This window comes from Diabrotica virgifera, chromosome 3, assembly GCF_917563875.1.
Source record: "Diabrotica virgifera virgifera chromosome 3, PGI_DIABVI_V3a".
NCBI lineage: Eukaryota > Metazoa > Arthropoda > Insecta > Coleoptera > Chrysomelidae > Diabrotica > Diabrotica virgifera.
The window spans coordinates 49405866-49422407 of record NC_065445.1 but is presented as its reverse complement, the minus strand read 5'-3'; the positions used below and the strand labels follow the sequence as shown (position 1 = coordinate 49422407).

The window sequence follows — 16542 nt, the reverse complement described above, 5'->3', positions numbered from 1 at the left end:
TTAGTTAGATGTGCGCTAAATATTAAGAACTGAATAATAAAATAGGTTTAAAAAATTTGGTATTTTTCAGTTTTTGGATTTTAAAGATTATATGCGTCGTCAAGATCGTCGAAAATTGCAATTTCCTGCAAGAATACATGCGTGGTGTGGGGATTGCCTTAGCTTACTCCCATCCTATCAACATTACCTACCATAATCAGACGAACAAGTTTAAGTCAATCAGTCGTAGTCAAGCAAGTCAAGTCAGTTATTGCTACTCACCGGTCGAGGTACGAATTACCGAAAGACTCGTTCCTCGTTCTCCAAAGGTCGTCTCGATTCACGCGAAACATATGATTTTGCTAAACTGATAATTGAAGTTTTAAGTTAACTAGGTGACCATGCATCAATTATTTACGGTTTTTGTAACGGGTGTTTGCTTTTTTAATTGTGCGGGAAGTGAGGAGTATGTTAGTGAATTAAAAGGTAATATTTGTTTTTTTTTGTTGTGTTTTTTTTCACTCATGGAATCAGAAAGTTTCCTTGACGCCGACCTTCTAAGGAATTTAGAGGATTAGTGGAAATATTTTAAACAAACAGTTTGTTGTACATGACAGAAATGTTACAATACTTATTTATACTTCGATATTTATATTTTTTTATTTATGTTAGAAATTATTTGGATAGCAATTATGTACCGTGCGTTGGGAGAAATATGTCCCCCTTCCATGCAATAACCTATTTGTTTGTAGAATTTAAGAAACTCGTTAGAGCAAGTCTATTTTTAAAGTGATTATAGTGTGCTATGGCAACAAAGTTTTGAACTTTGCGTGATCGATCTTCAGGTGACAGTCGTAATTTTTATTTTTTCAATGACATAGTTTCATAGTTCATCATTTGACTTCTTTCTTGGCCGCAGTTACTATTTTCCTCTACTCTTGCCGGTCTTCTTGCCATCCTTCCATCTTTTTTGGGCCACCAACTGACCTTTTGCCATCGACCCTTTCCCAGAAGGTTGTATTTAGTAGTCTTCCATCATTCGCTCTCAGTACATGTCCTGCCCATGGTACCTATACGATTTGTTTTGATTTATCTTTAAGTGAAGCAATAAAGCACTAAAATCGGCCTTACCTCCGAAAAAAAATCCGACAAGACGGATCTTAATAATTCCTTTTGCATTTGATTTGTGAATGCGGCAGGAAACTTTGTGACCCCTAGCCATGAGATAATACTGAAAAAGTGCATACAAAAAACGCATTTTAAAAGTGCATCTCAAACAGACAATAAAAAAATTCAGAACTCGTCAATTGTCGGCGGAAATGAGTTCAATTTTGTTACTTGGGAGGTTTTTGGTGTTGCTGAAAACGAATATGACGTTGGAAGTGATCTCCGGAGCACCTGGTGCCCAGAGTACCTACTGTTTACCTCGGCTTCTGGAAATTCATTACAAAATTAGTCAAAAATCATTACTCGGTGGTTTTTGGGCTCGCTGAAAACGAATATGACTTCGGAAGTGATCTCCTGAGTACCTGGTGCCCAGGGTACCTACTGTTTACCTCGGCGTCTGGAGTTTTCGGCAAATTCATTAAAAAATTAGCCAAAAATTAATACTCGGGGGTTTTTGGGGTCGCTAAGAACGAACATGACGTCGGAAGTGATCTCTGGAGTACCTGGTACCCAGAGTACCTAGTGTTTACCTCGTCTTCCGGAGTTTTCGGCAAGTTCATTAAAAAATTAGTCAAAGATTCTCGAAGATAGTCTTCTATTAGTCTATCTGTATTAGTACAATTTACTACTGCACAATTTTTACATGCAACGGAGCATTTAAGGCCATGTTTCCTGCACCCACATGAATTTCCGCAGTCCGTCTTACAACTACAGAATATCAAATTCATTATACTGGGTGGACCAGGTTTTTGAGTAATTTTTATGGGAATTAACGATTTACCCATTAATTCCCATCCCCACTGTGTTGGATCCAAACTGTCTTCACCTTCTCCATACATCCAACTTTGAACTTATGGAAGTAAATCATTTTTAAATGTTAGGTTAAGGCATCTACAGTAGAAAGTATTTTACCAACAGAAACTTTTTTATTTTTAGAAATTGCCATTAGATACATTCTGTATCTATACGTTTCAGCCAACTGATTAGTACTCAATAGAAATTCCTCCTGTATTTTAGGTTTTCTGACACTTATTGGAGCATTATACATCGGGAGAAGTAGTTGACAGCCATGTTCAACTACTTCTTCGATAGAAAGTGCACGCTCTTTAAATTTTTGTGCTTGAATTAATAAGTCAGAACTCCATAAGAGTTAAAGAGTAGGTAGCCTGGGCACCAGGTACTCCGTAAATCACTTCAGATGTCATATTCGTCGTCAGCGACCCCAAAAACCCCCCAAGTAACAAAATTGAACTCATTTCCGCCGATAATTGATGAGTTCTGAATTTTTTTTATTGTCTGTTTGAGATGAACTTTTAGAATGCGTTTTTTGTATGCACTTTTACAATATTTTCTCATGGCTAGGGGTCACAAAGTTTCCTGCCGCATTCACAAATCAAATGCAAAAAGAATTATTAAGATCCGTCTTGTCGTTTTTTTCTCGAAGGTTCAGTGCTTTATCGCTTCGACTACTTGGTTTCCATAGAGTATTTAGAATTTCTGGGAGTGTCTTCGTCTCCACTTTCCTGTTATCTCGTCTCTACAAGGCTCAAATATCATCCAGAGGATCTTCTGTTCTGACTAATAAGTTTGTTGTTGCACGCTAGTTCAGTGTTTAAGTCTCATTTCCATACGTTATTATGAAGCAAATTATAGTTTAATATAGCTATGCTTTAGCTGCCTTTGAAAGCAATTTTGATTTAAGTAGCGTTGCTAGGGAGTAATACGCAGTATTTCCTGACATGATTCTAGCTGCTACATCGTTTTCATGCATACATCATTTGACACCTTAATTTACAGTAGGTAATACTGATTTCAAAAAGGTACAGTGTTATGGTCGAAGCGAAGATCGGTGGTGCATTTTATCAATGAAATTCGATATTTTTAAGATATTCTAGAAGCCGCTCCAGATAAAATGTTTTAACAACCTATTAATCATTCAGAATTACTCGACGGATATTACTTACTTTACTCCTCTCGATTCCATTTGGAACATAGGGCCTCTACAGTCCCCCTCCATTCATCTCTGTTTCTGGCCAGGGCTTTCACTTCTTTCCATGTTAACCCATTGTCTTCTAGCTCTCTGGTAATATTTCTTTTCCAGAATGTCATTGGTCTGCCTTGTTTTTTTTCCAGTTGGTTGATAATCCAGGGCTTGTTTGGTTATATCATCTTCATTTTTCCTTAATGTGTGTCCAATAAACTTCCATTTGCGTCTGTTTATCGTTTTGGCTATCGGCTCTTGATTAGTTTTTCTCCAAAGTTCCTTGTTACTTTTCCGATTTGGCCAATATATTTGCAATATTCATCTAAGGCATCTATTTACAAATGTTTGAACCTTTTGTATAATCTTTTTCTCTATTTTCCAAGTTTCTGCTGCATATAGCAAAATGCTCTTTACATTTGTATTAAATATCCTGATTTTGGTTTTGGTTGTTAATTTATTGGACTCCCATGTTTTCTTCAGCATATAGAACGCATTTTGGGCTTTGGTTATCCTTCCATTAATTTCCTCTTCTATTCCACCGCTAGCGTCAATTATGCTTCCCAGATAGCAAAACTTCTGTACATTTTCTACTTCTTCTCCTTCAATGAATATAGCCATTTCTCTTTCCGTATTTATCTTCATAAGTTTGGTTTTTCTTGTGTTAATCTCTAGTCCTATTTTTCTTGCATCTTTTGTCACCTTTTCTGTTTTTTTCTGCATATGTTGTCTTTTTTCGGCCACCAGACATATATCATCTGCAAAGTCTAGATCTTCAAGCTGACCGAAAGCATTCCATCTAATTCCTGTTTTATTTTTCGTTGCCTTCTTCATGACCCAGTCGATTAAGATCAAAAATATGGTTGGAGATAGAATACACCCCTGTCTGACTCCACTGTCTATGCTGATTTGTTCTGTGAATTTCCCATTGTGCATGATTTGTGCGGTATAGTTTTCATAGAACATTTGGTAATTCTTATGTATTTTAATGGAATTCCATATCTCTTTAATATTTCCCACATTTTTTCTCTGTTAATCCGGTCAAAGGCTTGTCTAAAGTCAATGAAATTTATATAGATTTTGCTCTGCCATTCTATTGTTTGTTCTACAATGTTTCTTAATGTGTTAATATGATCTGTGCATGCTTTATTACTTCTGAAACCCGCTTGGTTTGGTCTTAACAACTGGTCTATAGTTTCTTTCATTCTTTCTAGTATCATCCTTGTCATGACTTTACTCACTGTAGAAAGTAGTGCTATTGCTCTCCAATTGTTGCAATTCGTTTGATCTCCCTTCTTGGGTATCTTTACAATTATACCTTTTTTCCAATCATCAGGTATTCTCTCCTCCTGCCATATTCTGTTTATTAGTACATACAGGATTTCTTCCGATGTTTCTTTATCTGCTTTCAGTAGTTCTGTGGTAATGTTATCTGTTCCAGCTGCTTTTCCTCTTTTCAGCTGTTGTATTGCTTTACTTACTTCTTTTTTTGTGAATTCCGATTCGGTGAAGCTTAGTTCTTCCTTTATTTTTTCATTTTCCATTTCGTGTTCTATTATTCTGTTGGCATATACTTCTCTAAAATGTTCGATCCATTTCTCTACTATTTCCTTTTCATTCTTCAATATTTTCCCGTTTTTGTCTTTTACATGCTCAACGTTCATTTTTCCGCGCGAGCTTAGTTTTTTCGTCGTTTTATGTAGAGTTCCCATGTCGTTGTTTTTTGCTGCTGTTTCTGCTTCTATTAACAGTTCTTCGTTATATTGTCTTTTGTCGTTTCTCGCACTTTTTTTAACTTCTTTATCTTTCTCTCTATATTCTCTCTTCATTTGTTCCCTATCTCTTAGATCATTTTTTAGCATGTTACATTTAAGTAGTTTCCTTTCTTTTATTTTTTCCCACGTGCTTCTCGATAGCCATGGTTTATTACTTCTTTTTTGTATTCCTATCGTTTCTTTTGCTGCTTGTGTATATACATACTTGCATTTATCCCACAGCTCTTCTATCGTGGCATTTTCTGTGTTGTAAGTTTTATTATATAATTCTCTTAACTTGGTCTTATATTCTTCAGTACTTTCATTCCCGTCTTTGAGCCACTGAACGTTATATCTTTCTCGTTGTTCCATTGGCGTTTTCTTACTTCTGGCTAGTTTGAGTTTGATTTTGGCTCTAATCAACTTGTGGTCGGACCCTATGTCTGCCCCTCTCATTGCTCTAACATCTAAGAGTGAGTGCCTGCATGTCTTATCTATGGTTATGTGGTCAATCTGATTGTGTGTTTGTCCATCGGGGGATGTCCATGTTACTTTATGTATGCGTTTGTGTTGAAATATACTTCCACCTATGACTAAACTATTTTGGGTGCAGAAATCTATAAACATGTTATTATTCTCATTAATTTGTCCCAATCCTTCTTTCCCCGTTACAGTTTCTCTTCCACTATTATTCGTTCCTATTTTGGCATTCATATCTCCGATTATCATCACAATATCTTTTTTATATTTATTTTGTATTTTATCGTATGCCGTCTGTAGCTGTTGGTACAACTCATCTTTTATGTCCTGTTCTTTTTCATTTGTTGGTGCATATACATTAACAATTATTAGATTTTTATATCTCGCTTTGAATCTAGCCATTATTATTCTATCCGAGATGGCTTCCCATTCTATTAGGGCATTTGTTGCTTCTTTTGAAATCATGAATGCAACACCACCTCGTGTCGGTCTTTTTCGCCACATTTTCCCGAGTATATAACCGTTTTGTCGTGTTCAATTCTTGTTTTTCCACATCCCTTCCATCTAATTTCAGATAATCCTAATACACTAATGTTATTTTTATCCATTTCTTTTGCCACTTGATGTGCTTTACTTGTTTCAAACATTGTTCGGACATTCCAACATCCTATGTACGTTGTTTTTCTCAAATCCATTTCCGTGGCCATTTTCGTCATCGCGTTATCCGTCCTATTTCCGAGGCTTGTTGAGGTTTCTTTAGCAATATTATTTTTTATGTGGTGAGGTCGCTAACCTCACGCACAACCCTCCTCCTTTCTCATCCTGGGCTTGGGACCAGGCAATGGTGGAGTTAGTACCGTTAAAATTAGTACTCGACGGATATTAGTACAGTTGAAATAATTAAGACGATAACCGGACAATAATGATTTAATGAGTGAAATTTGAAGTTTTTTTTTATTTTAATGACAAAAAGAGCAAGCCCATTAGCAGAACCCAATTAAAAACTATTTTGCACATCATATTTGAAACACTATTTGGTTGAAAAATCTCATTTTTGTTGGCAAAAAAATATATTAATTTGTTTGGACTAAATTACAGTTTTGTTTATCTTAAAAAGTATATGTTACTATCAACATTCACACAGTGTTGCCAAACTGAATTTTGTTATTTTGGGTGTAAATTTTTTCCACGGATCTCCGAGGGTACAATACAGTTAAACAATTTACAGATTCCAATTTATGCAAAAAAGAGTTTTAATCATACATTTAAATCAATTAATAGATTTTTAATAGATGTTATAGATTCTTTAGATGCTAGAAAAAAATGTATTATAGGTAAAAAAAATAAATAAAAATGTTAATATACATTAAAATTAACCATAACTGAATACTGAAACGGTGGTTAAAAGCTAGAACTTCTTTTAATGTAAAAGGGGTTTAAGGTGTCCTCCATTTATCTGTTGCCAGTAATTTTTTTGGCTAATTACGCAAAAGTAATAGTAAAAACCTATTTTTGATTTCTGTTTAACTTTTAGTATCCTCTCTTGATCAAGACCACGGTATTCTAAGATAATTTTTTGGAGTAGTTTTCACATCTCGATATCCTCAATTCAAATATACATTGTTTCAGTGAGGGTCCAAGCTTTTATTTCATATACCAACTGCTGAAGGCATAATAACGTAATAACCCTAGTCTTAAGAGAATTCTTAGCGCCCTGTTGGTTAATACCTTTGCATATTCTTAAATGATGTTCTGGCTTGCTATATTTTGCTTTTTATTTCTCGAGATAATTCTAATTTTTCATCCCCAACAGACCAAATATTTGTATGATTGTACTGCCTCCACTATTTCCCCATCTGTCCTGACTTGGTACTAAAAACTAATGACTAAACCTATCTACTTGGTTTTCTTTGTATTAACTTTGAAACCCATTGGTTTACTATGGTCTGTTACGGCTAATACAAATATATATTTGTCCCGGTCTTTGTAGTCAAAAAATGTGTTATTTATTCTATAAGTTCGTTATTCGTGCAGAAGTCTATCATCAGTTCTCCATTTTAGTTTTTGACATACTGCTTATGTTTTTGCTTAATTCCGGGTATTACTTGGTTACCTATTCCAACGTTAAAATCACCCAATATTATCACCTTCCATCTGACTTGGACTACTACTGGTTGTAATTCGTCATAAAATATTTCCCTTGTCGTTTGAGGCTTGATATTTTGTGGGCCGTATACTCCGATGATGTTCAGGCCTTCCTTCTCCATTTTTATCATTGTTGTTATAATATTTTCTGATACGTATTGACACTCTTTAATATATTTGATACAACTTATAATTTATAATACAGAATGCGTACTGTCAATTTCTCATTGAACTCAAAAACCCACGCCTTTGGCGGGGGAAAAGATTGATCTATCCAGCCGAATATGTGGCTATAAATTTTTCTTGAAGTATCTAAACCTTTGTCTTCTCTTTCTGATGCTTCTAACATAGGCGCCCATACCCCCCATACCCATGGGCAGGGGGGCTGTGCCCCCCCTAGCTTTTCGGATGCTTTTAACTATATATTGTCATCCAAAGTATACAAAATGTAATGTGCAACATCTTCACGTCTGGGCCCCCTTAAAAATTTTTATATGGGCGCCCATGGCTTCTAATACCTATTGGCTTTTAATTTTAACCCATTAGTGCCCATATTATTTTTTTCCAGTTTTTAATGTGATGCTAATATTTTTTTGGGAGCAGTTTGATTAAAAAACATAAAAATAAATGAATTTATGCATTCGGATTTATAGATCACTCAATATATGACGTTACATATATGTAACGCTAGGAGCTGATGGGTGCAAAAAATACAAAATATAACTGCAAACAGTTTTATTTATTTAAATACGGAAAATAAAGGAAAATGAATTTAAACATTTTGGTTTGTGTGATAGGAAACGAAACAATCAATACAAAGACCTACGTTACATTTCCTACACATTGTGCGTGTTGAACTTTTGCAAGATGTTCCAGCACAGCGCCTTCTTTTGTCGTTTGGAATTTTATCCACTAGGTGTTCCATCCTATTATATCTAATTCCATCGACTGCTCTTTGCGCATTAGAAGATGGAGATGGAGTTCTGCCCGTGCCTTTGGGCGGTGAGGAATATTTCTTCAAATAAACTGGCACGATAGCCTTTGTCTATTTGGGACATCTGAGAGTTGTTTGATTTTCGATACAAACACCACGCGTTATTGACTGAAAAATGAAGAAGCCATGTAAACAATGACCAGTACCATTTCCTGTTTCTAATTTGAATCCTGTACTGTCCAACGTTCTGATCCATTCGATCAGTACCACCCATTTTTTGCTATATTCTGCAAGTACTGCTGGTCTGCTAACTTGTATGTGTTTTTTTCCTTTTGCGAATAATGTCTAACATTTGTTATTGGATTGATACCATATCTATTGGAAGCAATGCAAACTACGGAATTATCGACCCACTTGGCTACTAGCACAGCATCTGTCTTACTAATAGCACTTTCATAGTATCCCGTTTCCTGTTTCTGAAGATCATTTTTAGCCAAAAAAGGACAGCTCCTAGGTAAACGATTTTCTCTTATAGTCCCCGTGCCTCCGTATCCTTTCAAACGTAAATAAGACAATAAACTAAATGTAGTAAATAAATTGTCAAAGTATAGGTATTACTTCCTCTATAGAGTCACCTATCCCTTCGTATTCTCCAAAGGCTATATCGATAGCTTCTTGAACAGTGAGGCCTCTTTGAAGAACTGCAGCAATGCCTCTGAAATAAAAAACAACTTAGTAGGTACATACTGCATTTCTAAATTTCCTTAAGTTCTATAAACACTCTGTATACTAATATTTAGAAAAATGTTACTAAAAATACCGTACAATGAAAACAAAACACATAATGCATGAGTACAAAATAACTGTAGAATATGCTTACATTACATCCTAGCGTTACAAATATGTAACAGTCAACTTCCTAACTTGGCAACTTTTTTATTTTAAAAAATATCAAAGCTTTTTTACACAAAAAATATGTATTTATATTTACTTTTACTATTTGTTTCCTAATATTAACTTTATTATACAAAATGAGATTTATATACTTACTTTTTACCGACGAAGTCCATTATTTGAAGCTTTATTTGTTTTGTTATACTTTATCGAGGCACAGATTCAAAACAAAGAAAATGAATAGAAAACTTCAAACAATGCAAACACTGTAACCTTCTGACAAGAACTGACCTGCTTTCAATTCAAAATTTGCGACGTATATGTGACAGAGGATCTATTTAGATGGCACCACTTTGCCGTTACATAATTGTAACGCTAGGCACTAATGGGTTAATTTACTAGCTTTAATAATGGTAGGGGAGCCGGGGATTTTTGCAGTTACTCGAGCGCGTCAGATTATTACATAGGGAGAAACCTTGTACCCTGAAAATGTACCTCTATCATATATTGGCTCTTAATGCAGGGGAGTTAGTTAAGGGGGGCCGAAAAAAAATCTATCCTTAGAAAAACTCGAAATTGTCAGATTAAGATAAGGAAGTTAAGTACATACATACAAAACAGTGTATATTTCAAAAATCTGAAGATTTGAACGAGGCGTAAGGAAATGGGCGAGTCCCAGAGTTTCACAAGAAAAAAGCGAATATTTCACGAAATGAATGACAGATCAAAAAACTAAAAAAATACGTACTCAATATTTTTCAAAAATCTATCGAAAGTTAACAAACACGACTTCCCACGGAGAGGGGTGGGGGGTAAATTTAATATTTTAAATACGAATCCCGCGATATTTCGCGAAATGAACACCAGATCGAAAATCTGAAAAATACACTTATTCAATATTTTTGAAAAATCTATCGAATGGCATTAAACACGACCCCCCACGGAGGTGGGGTGGGGGGTTACTTTAAAATCTTAAATGGGAGCCCCCATTTTTATTGCAGATTTGGATTCCTTACGTAAAAATAAGTAACTTTTATTCGAAACATTTTGTCGAATTATGGATAGATGGCGCTATAATCTAAAAAAACGATTGTTGGAAATGAAAAATTAAATTAAAAATGGACAAGTCCCCACTAAACTAAAATGGAAAACTTTACTTAACTTTTTTGGGTTTTAGGACCTTCTCTTCACAACCCAATAGGTCCCCAAAGCTCTCGAGTGACTGCACATTTAGCATACTTTGCTCCCCTACCATATCAACAAAACGACATACTTTATGGCTTCAGTAAATATCTTTTGGCAAGGCAAGGCAAGGCAAGGTGGCCTTTTGTTACACTCTTATCTACACTACCCCGACTAAGGAAAACACACAAATAAGTTTTTCGTTTAAATAAAACGAAATCCAAAAATCCAGCATTAGAAATCTATAGATTTCTTATGCTGGAAAACAACTTAAATCCGAGCTCTCTATACTTTGCAAAGCAAATGAACGATAAATGAATAGACGTAGAGAATCTACAATTTGCTTTCCACAACACTTCTATTTAACTAAGCAAAACTCAAACGAATTTGATTCCTAGTACTCCAGGATAATAAGCTAGTATAATACTTTTTTAGTTATTGTACACCTATAGGGCTTTTCATTCACAGTCATTTGTTTCGAGCTTCTGTCAAATGTCGTATAATCCGTGTATATTAATATTATACACAGATTATACAAGATAATATGACAGAAGCTCGAAACAAATGACAATCGATGAAAAGCCCTATATGAAGAAAACCTACCTGTTTCCTGCCTAGAGTTCGCGTCCGTTTTTTAATTCTTAACAATTTAGTGCAAAAATTGCGATTTTTTCGATTTTTGCACCTCATTCAAAAGATAAATAGTTGACATAAAATTACAAAATTTAACTTTTTTAGAACACTAAAAAACCTTCAAAATGCCGATTTTTGAAAGTTAAAAAGTTAATTTGTTGCTCCGCAAACTGCAAAATATCTGAAAATCGTTTATTTGTTAATAACTTTTACTAAAACTACCTTAGAACTTTAGTGTTTCACCTAAAGTCAGGTATTGGCGTACTTAACAAACCCTCAAAATCTGAGACCGATATATTAATTAGTTTAAGAGTTATTCTAATTGTTTATCCCAGAGACCTTTATTTTGCAAAACATAAGACAGAAAATAATGAAGATAGGGCAATTCTGCGTATGCCAAATGAAAGTAGAAAACTGATGTTATCAAAATGAACTAAGAAAAGATAAAAAATTATCTAATATTGTCAAAAATCCTAATGACAAATTTGTGAAATTTTGTAATTTATAAACATTTAGAATAACCTTAAAAATATTGTCCGTAGAAAAAATCATTTTACATATAGTCCTGTCGCCAGGGGGGGTACAACGGCCTCGTTAATTCAGATGGACTTACCCAAATTTTTTTTATGTATTTTGACCCGTAGAACACGAATTTTTTGGGTAACAGTTGATCCGGATGTCGATAAGATTGTTATAGACCAAGAACTTGAGGAATCAAATAACAGCGATTTTTGGCAAAACAAAACAATATTTTGTATTTTTTGGGTCATTTTAAGCAAAAAATATTTCTACAAGTTTTTTAGTAGGATGCACAGTTTTCGAGATAAACGCGGTTGAACTTTCAAAAAATCGAAAAACTGCAATTTTTAAACCCGAATAACTTTTGATTAAAAAATAAAATAGCAATTCTGCTTAGCGCCTTTGAAAGTTCAAGTCAAATTATGTCGGTTTTGATTATTTGCATTGCTAAAAATTTATTGTGTTATTGCTAAACAAAGCTACAAACAACTAGTGCGTGAGTGATGTTTCTATGATTTCTCATTTAAAATCGAACGAGTAGGTAGAATAGGTACTAGTGCAATCAAGACTATTTCTACGTTACATGCGTTAAAACGCATGTAAAAGCACGGGAAACCCTACGTGTTTATAGCTTTGTTAAACAATAAAAAAATAAATTTTTACCAATGCAAATAATCAAAACCGATATAATTTGACTTAAACTTTCAAATGCGGTAAGCAGACTTGCTATTTTATTTTTTAATCAAAAGTTATTCGGGTTCAAAAATTGCAATTTTTCGATTTTTTTAAAGTTCAACCGCGTTTATCTCGAAAACTGTGCATCCTACGAAAAAACTTGTAGAAATATTTTTTACTTAAAATGGCCCAAAAAATACAAAATATTGTTTTGTTTTGCCAAAAATCGCTGTTATTTGATTCCTCAAGTTCTTGGTCTATAACAATCTTATCGACATCCGGATCAACTGTTACCCAAAAAATTCGTGTTCTACGGGTCAAAATACATAAAAAAAACTTGAGTAAGTCCATCTGAATTAACGAGGCCGTTGTACCCCCCCTGGCGACAGGACTAATATTAGAAAAGCTGGTATTTTACACGAATTTTTAAAAATGTAGTTCAATTGGTGATCAGTCGTGGTAAGTGAAAGGGGAGCTGGGAGCCGACAAATGCACGAGTTCAAAAACTAAAAAAGGCAACTTAAAACTACTATTATTTTCTATATCTCGGGATCTACTGGATATATTTTGATCGTTCTTTTTTAATATGTATGTAATTTTTCTGTACATTACAAATATGCAATTTGTCTAGACATTTATTAATTAATAAACAGTCTAATTTGTTTAAACAATTTTTGAAAAAATAATTATTTTCCAAAAATCGATGATTTTAATCATACTATCTTTATTAATCATAGAAAAAATTAAGGTATACTTTAATAAATAAATTATCTTCAATAAATAATTATCTAATAAAAATCATTTATTTATTAAAGTGTACTTTAACTTTTTCTATGATCATTAATGATACTGTGATTAGAAAAAAAGGGTTTTTGTAAAAAAAATATTTTTTTAAGAATTGTTTAAACAAATTAGACTGTTTATTAATTAATAAATTTATAAACAAATTGCATATTTGTAATGTACGTAGAAATTACATACACATTAAAAAAAGAAAGATCAAAATCCATTGAGTTGATCCGGAGATACAGAAAAATTCGTTTGAAATTGCTATTTCGGTATTTTAACTCGGTGTATTTGTAGGTTCCCCCTATTAATCGTTTGAACTACATTTTTGAAAAATCGTAGAGGCTGCTGTGAAGGTACAATGTGTGTGCAAATTTTTTAAGAAAAAATACAAATCCTATTCTTTAAAATAGCATTAATGAGATTCCTTAATTATTATAAACAAAATAGCTGTGAATTAAAAAAAACATATGGCTAACTTTGTCCCAGATGAACCCAGGCTAAATTTTTTTTGTTTGAAAATTCGTGAAAAACTACTATCTTTTCGAATATATAAAAAGATTGTTTCTACGGACAATATTTTTAAAGTTATTCTAAATGTTTATAAACTACAAAATTTCAAAAATTTGGCATTCGTATTTTTGACTATATTAATAATTTTTTTATCTTTTTTTAATACATTTTGATACTATCACTCTTGTACTTTCATTCGGTATACTCACAATTGCCATATCTTCATTATTTTCTGTCTTATCTTATTGCAAAATAAAGGTATCTGGGAAAAATAAATAGAATAACTCTTAAACTAATTAATGGATCGGTCTCAAATTTTGAAGGTTTGTAAGTACGCCAATACCCAACTTTGGGTGAAACACTAAAGTTCTAAGCTAGTTTTAGTAAAAGTTACTAACAAATAACGATTTTCACTTATTTTGCAGTTTGCGTAGCAACAAATTAACTTTTTAACTTTAAAAAATCAGTATTTTAAAGGTTTTTTAATGTTCTAAAAAACTGAATTTTGTAATTTTATGTCAACTATTTAGCTTTTGAATGGAGTGCAAAAAATCGAAATAATCCCGATTTTTGCACTAAATTGTTAATAATTAAAAAACGGACGCGAACTCTAGGCAGGAAACACGTAGGTTTTCTTCCTATAGGTCTAAAATAACTAAAAAAGCAGTCAGCTACCTGGATCTTTGAGTGTCCCGAGAAAATCCTTATTACTCTGGACTATACTACACAGTATGTAAGTTAACGAAGGCAAAGAGAGACAGTTTTAGATTTAGTTTCGATACAGAGACCACCACCATTCGCTTATGCATATTATTTCATCCTCTTGGCCTCCTCAGAGCGACTCGTGGTGTGCTCTCTCGAAAATAAAGTTTTTCTTTATTTTTTAATCACTCCTTTTTTTATAAGATTTTTTGTTATAGGTATTCGGTTTAATAATTTTAGAGCAATGCATTTTTTCTAAAATTTTCTACTGTCTAAAACTTTGCTTTACTGCATACTCAAACGCGTGGGGTAATCTTTTATGTATCGTCTTTGTATTTTTAATATCTTTCACCAAAGGAAATGCATAGTACGTGTACGTGTACACATACTATAAATATATAATAATATGACGTTTTTTTACGCAAGCGATATTTTACAAAAGATAGACGGAATCGGAATTTGTGGCTGAACGACCGTTCCTAATATCATGCGAGCGGTTTCTGTTTCCTCTTTTTTTGTATCAATTAATCGCACGAGTTTGATTCAACAGGCCAATAAATGATACACAAAAAGGGAAAAATAGATACTCTTTGTGTTACCTGCAATTTTAGTATACAAAAAAAATGAATATAAATATTTTAACAGTATGTATTTGTTTTCATTTTCCATAAATCAGTTGGATCAGTACAACCTATTAATATAACAGAATATGTTATAACAATAGGACGAACTGAGCCAACTTGGTTTCTAAAAAAAAGCAATATTTTGACTTCTACCACTTTACTTTCTGATGTCCTACTTGCTTGTCTTTTCGCCTCACGCTACTCACTCACCCTTTATCCTTTTACAGTTGGTAATCTCTTTTAGCTGGCTTCTTCTACACAACGCAAAATCTTATTCTTCCTCTTTAGGTTATTGACCTCCACTTACTTGGGATTTGACCAGGGCTTCTTCTTCTTCTTTAGTTAACTGGTAATTTTGGTTGGTATGGGACAAAAATAACAAGGTAAAAACTTTTCACGCTAGGGGCAACTGCCTATTTGGTTTAAGTACTAGAAATTTTGAGTTGGCATGGGACAAATACAACAAAGACACAAACCTTCCTCTCTCAGGGGCAACTGCCGACCATTACACAACTTATTCTTCTACTTCTTGTTTAGTTTACTGGCAACTTTGAGATGGCATGGGATAAATACAACAAAGGCACAAACTTCTCTTACTCAGGGGCAACTGCCGACCATTGCACAATCCCCTATTGTTGCCTCGGATAGGTATAGTGAAAAACTACAGAATGTTTATAAAGAAACAAAATATATTACAATATCCCTATTTTGAATAGGTGATTTGGAACTAAACAGTAACCTGTACGCATTCTAATAATAGTTGTTATATGTCTTCTATCTCCGTAAGGGACATCGAGATACTAAGGACTATTTTAGAAAATTAGTTGTAGCTGTTGATACCAAATACTTTTATATTTTTGAAAGGTTCCTTCCACTCTTTTTTAAATTTATCCCAGTACATTTAAAAAAAAAGAAAAATAGTCATCTTTCTCCACCTTTATGTTTACTGGACAATTGAGACAACGACCTACATTAGCAAGTGAATCAGCTTTAATATTCCCTAATACCCCGGAATGCCCTGAGATCCATGCAATGATAATATCTAAATTAACATTTTTTGCTTCTACTTAATATGAGTTTTTTGACATTCCTGAATAACCAGTTACTACCTTTAAAGTTTTATTATTAATTTTCTGTATAGCACTTTGAGAGTCGGTAAAAATGATTGCGATGTTAATATTTTTTTATGAAAATTGATACTGATTTATTTATTGCGATTTTTTCAGCATTGCAAATTTGAGTATGGCTAAATAACTTGGGCAAAAAGTATACTCTAAAGAAGGTATATGTACACCCATACCTGAAGTATTTAATATGGGATCCACTGAACCATCAGCAGCACAAAATCTATCTGACTTTCCCTTCCCCCGCTACTAGGGGTAACATACTGGTCTTCAGTCTTCATAAAGAACATAGAGTCACTATAGAATGCTCCAATAACGGACTTGGTGTAAATACAACAAAAACAAAGACAAAGTTACTTGTGGTTAGCAAACAAGACGTCGGCCCTATGCAACTAATTGTCAATAATGAACCTTTAACCAAAGTTAACCACTTTAAATACCTAGAATGTTG

The 16542-nt window shown here is 33.6% G+C and overlaps 1 protein-coding gene across 4 annotated transcripts in view; it reads left to right on the top strand.

Moving 5' to 3' along the window:
* Positions 1-204: 204 nt before the first annotated feature.
* The window catches only part of LOC114342404 (uncharacterized), a 67653-nt gene continuing 51315 nt past the window's right edge, over positions 205-16542 (top strand). For all 4 annotated transcript variants that reach the window (XM_028293235.2, XM_028293227.2, XM_028293219.2 and 1 more), the window contains exon 1: positions 205-465. In XM_028293235.2, the coding sequence (XP_028149036.1) occupies positions 381-465 (85 nt within the window). In that variant the 5' untranslated portion in view covers positions 205-380. The remainder of the gene's footprint in view (positions 466-16542) is intronic.